General features: G+C 34.3%; 1 protein-coding gene across 1 annotated transcript in view; it reads right to left on the bottom strand.

The window, feature by feature from the left end:
* Positions 1-148: 148 nt before the first annotated feature.
* The window catches only part of LOC108756633 (glutamate receptor ionotropic, NMDA 2B), a 171,733-nt gene continuing 167,911 nt past the window's right edge, over positions 149-3,970 (bottom strand). Inside the window, exons 17-19 of the mRNA XM_018500601.1 lie at positions 3,493-3,609; positions 2,162-2,263; positions 149-970 (exon numbers count right to left, since the gene is read on the bottom strand). Of these exons, the coding sequence (XP_018356103.1) occupies positions 913-970; positions 2,162-2,263; positions 3,493-3,609 (277 nt within the window). The 3' untranslated portion in view covers positions 149-912. The remainder of the gene's footprint in view (positions 971-2,161; positions 2,264-3,492; positions 3,610-3,970) is intronic.

Below are 3,970 nucleotides of genomic sequence, written 5' to 3'. Positions count from 1 at the left end.
TATATATATACAAAAATTCCATTAATAAATATTTATATGTAAGTTTTTATTATTGATTGATTTGTAATTATAAAAATATATGAGAATTTAATGTAAAAAATAACAAAGCAGTCACTGGAAACTAATTGCGTAAATAAAATAATCGCATTTCTAAGTATTCTAAAAAAATTAAATGCTTTACTTCGTTTTTATGAAATTACTAACCATATTTCAGAATGCTTAATAGATCATCTAGTACATTATGAGTCATGTCCAAACGATTTTAGGCACCGGTTGAAATTTTGAAATAAATCTTTGCACACACCTACGTGAACACGAAGCAGTTAGCTTCAATGTCGACGACGTGGCCTGTCGATCGTGTTGTTAAAAATAAATCTCTCGTAGAGAGACTGAAATCCTGCTCGATTATTGAGCATTCGTCCGAGCGTTACAAAGATTCATTAATTTTTTGAAACATTTTCCCGCAACAATCACTATTGTTATATGAACGCAAAGTTACAAATTGTCATGCAAATGCATTCCTTTCAATGTTTCAAAGGACAAAAGATGCATTTTTCAAGAGTATAACGCGAGTGTCGGTAACAAATGCACTTCTTTGAGTCACAAAATATCCTCGATTGGTGTCTTCTTGGTCTGGTTGACTCTCAATCATTGATAGGCACTGACGACGTTTCTCCTCTCGTTGTTTCACCGCGCGCGCGACGACAGTTTCCGAGGATCGATATCAGCGGATCAGCGTCTTCGTCCGAACGAAAGGTTGATGTGGGTGGGGCTCGTTGTTCGAGGCAGGAGCAACAGGATGCGATTTTTTATTTAAATCGCATTGTTTCTGGAGTCTTCAGAGGCTTCTCTGTTCATCCCATACGCTTCCAGCGTTGCGTGATTGGGCGACTGAAGCCGATCCTCTTACGATCACAGAACTGTCTCCATTTCGGCGATTTCCGTTCTAGTCACATCATCATCCGGAATCCTATGACAAACAATCGCTTATTTTTACAAAATACGAAATATTTTCAAATGATATATCAAAGTAAACAGTTGCACGAATTAATAGATACAACTTTAAAAAGATAACAATTTTGACATAAAATAAGTATAAAGAATAAAAATCATGCTTATTTTGTTACAGTAATATACACATTATTATAATATTATAATATATTATAATATTATAACATATTAGGATATTAATATGAAACGTTAATGAACATATTCCGTTATATTATTGTAATATAACAGAATTATATTATACCTTACAGAATAATGTTATTTACATACAAATACATTATTTAAAAATAAATAAGAATCAAATACTTCCACAATAATTACAATTTATGTAAATACATAAATATAAATTTTGAAGTTTGCTAGATTTTATATATATGTATATATATATATATATATATATATATATATTAGGTTGAATAAAAAGTCATCGCGCATTTTTTAGCTCAAAGTTGTATATACAATATCTTCGTCAATAATGAATGAAATTCAAATTTGAAAAAAGGGTTTTAAAGCTTGAAATCTCTACTTTTAAAAGCTTATCACATTTTTTAAGTTTATATGAGTTTGATAATTTTTACATACCAAAAACTACGAGCTGAAAAAGACGAAAAATTTTCTTCTCACTTTGTGGATTTGTAACGTGTCCAAAACGAATTTGAGAAAATTTTCGATTACCTATCGTAAAAGCTTGATACTTTCCCTACAAAATCATTTTTTTTTAAATATTCCTACGACTTTTGATTACTGAGTTATCGCGGATTAAATAAAAGAATTATTTTGACTTTAATTGCTCATAACTCCATTAAAAATTGTCGCATAATTTAAAAAAGAGATTTTTAAAGCTGAAACTTTACTCTATCAAGATATATTTATATTGGTAAGAAAGTAATTGCGGTTTTTACTGATAGATGTCTTTTAAAAAAATGCGATGACTTTTTACTTAACCTAATATAATGTAGTTTACATAATTTAATAAAATTAAATTAATAATAAATTATCTGTATTCAAGTAATAATAACAATAATTAAAAGACACAGTTAAAGAAATTTGGTTTGTGAAATTTCTCATACGATATATTTTATTTAAGGTAAATAATGTCGCATTTTAACAATTAGTCTCTTCGATACAACGCCGCATAATTCCTCGTCTTTACCTGTAAATCTCCGTGGGTAGGAACGTTTCGGCGTATTCCGTACTGACCACATGGTTTCTACTCATATCCCTCGGACGGGCAACCTCGACGGCATCGATATACCTGAATATAAATGATCGGGGATTATGTTATCGCCATCGTAACACCATGGAAGTTGCCTCCTACACGTAAACTTTATCATGCTGTCCGTCTTTCTCATCTTCGCCCCCGGTCACGGCACTTTCTCAATATTCCCACACCCCGAATTAATTTTCGCTCCGCGTTGTCTCGCTGTCGCCGTCGGACATTATAGGTAATTAATCGATTAACCACCGCAAACTACCATGGGTAATTACCTATAATGTACACTGTTGGCACCGATACGCCTAAATTATCTAGCTATTTCCTTCTGGAATTCACATGCCATGCTCTCGAGCACATTAAAGTAAAAAAAAAAAAAAAGATATCCGTGATAATGAGAACGATACGAAAGTGTATGAGCGAGAAATACTTATGTATGCGTAACTTATGCAAACGATCTACCAATCTACAGAAAACTGAGAGAAGCGAAAAGCGGCTCTACCCCTAATCTCTACATCCCTCTTATTCTACTTATTGATCTCTCTAAACGAGGCGCCCGCCATCGTCGATCCGCGTGATGCTCGGCGTCTCTTTCTCTCTTCTTTCGCCGCACATTTTTTTTCTTCATTACAGAAAAATTAAGGGGAACGGAGGTCGCGCGAGTTTACGAAACAACAGAGCCTCGCGGGATCGCGCGAGTCGTGGCAAAATTTTTTTGATCGGTGGAACGATCTTTTGCTACACCATGTGAGATCGATTACAGTGACGTAGGAACTGCTGTTGAATTCAAAGTGTAAGTGCCAATTGTGTCGTGGGATCAGAATGTAATTATGTGAAATAGTTTCAATTTTTTAACGTTCAAAGTGAAAAGGGCTTTTACGAAAGGGATTTGCAACAGCTCTTCTATAATGCTACGCATTAGCGTCTCGATTACGGCTACCTGCTATAGAATAGTTCCGATTAATTTTTAAAATAGTAGTAATTCATAAGCAACTACATAATAGTAGCTATTTGAATATCATTGAAATGTTTTGGATTGTGTTGTTGTGTTTAATGTTGTTAATTATAACAGATGACAAAGATATACATAAGATGAATCAGAATAGCATCGCTAGGACTTTCTTCTCCAAGTAATTTGTTATGAAAAATTAAATTATTGTATTTCAGCAGAGAGAATTTTATTAAAGAGAGTTAAGGAAAGAATATTTTAACGATACTTGTTCCTGCATCACTGAACGTTCTTACGTGTAGTTTGGCATTTGCGGACTTACGAATCGAAGTATGGCGGTAGCGGATGCGGAGCTTCCACCGCCAATGGCTCCGGTTGTGTATGGCGGTCCGAACTTTGGAAGCATCCTCGCCACCAGCCGAGACTTCCGGATTTCCTCCTTTAAAAAAGCCGACGTGGATATGTGCCAGGCTTCCTTCACACCATCGAACCACCAATTATCGCTTAACATGATCCAAATAAACCATTTCCCGTTCACTCGAAACGATACCCCGGGATACCCCATGTAACACTCCACTCTCGTGGAGATTTCTTTTCTTTTATTTTTCAAACACGAGGATACGGATGGATTCGCTTCTCACGAAACAAGAATAAAATTATCTACACAGTGAGCATATGAGGCCGCAAACGAATAATAGAGAAGAAATCAGATGCGAGTGCTCATATTCAATATTAAATTACATAAGAAAGCATAAAAATATGTACATGATATATATATATATATATATATATATATATAT

The sequence above is a fragment of the Trachymyrmex septentrionalis genome, unplaced genomic scaffold (assembly GCF_001594115.1).
Source record: "Trachymyrmex septentrionalis isolate Tsep2-gDNA-1 unplaced genomic scaffold, Tsep1.0 scaffold129, whole genome shotgun sequence".
NCBI classification, from domain to species: domain Eukaryota; kingdom Metazoa; phylum Arthropoda; class Insecta; order Hymenoptera; family Formicidae; genus Trachymyrmex; species Trachymyrmex septentrionalis.
Note: the sequence above shows the minus strand (reverse complement) of the source record. Positions and strands in the feature narration are given on the sequence as shown.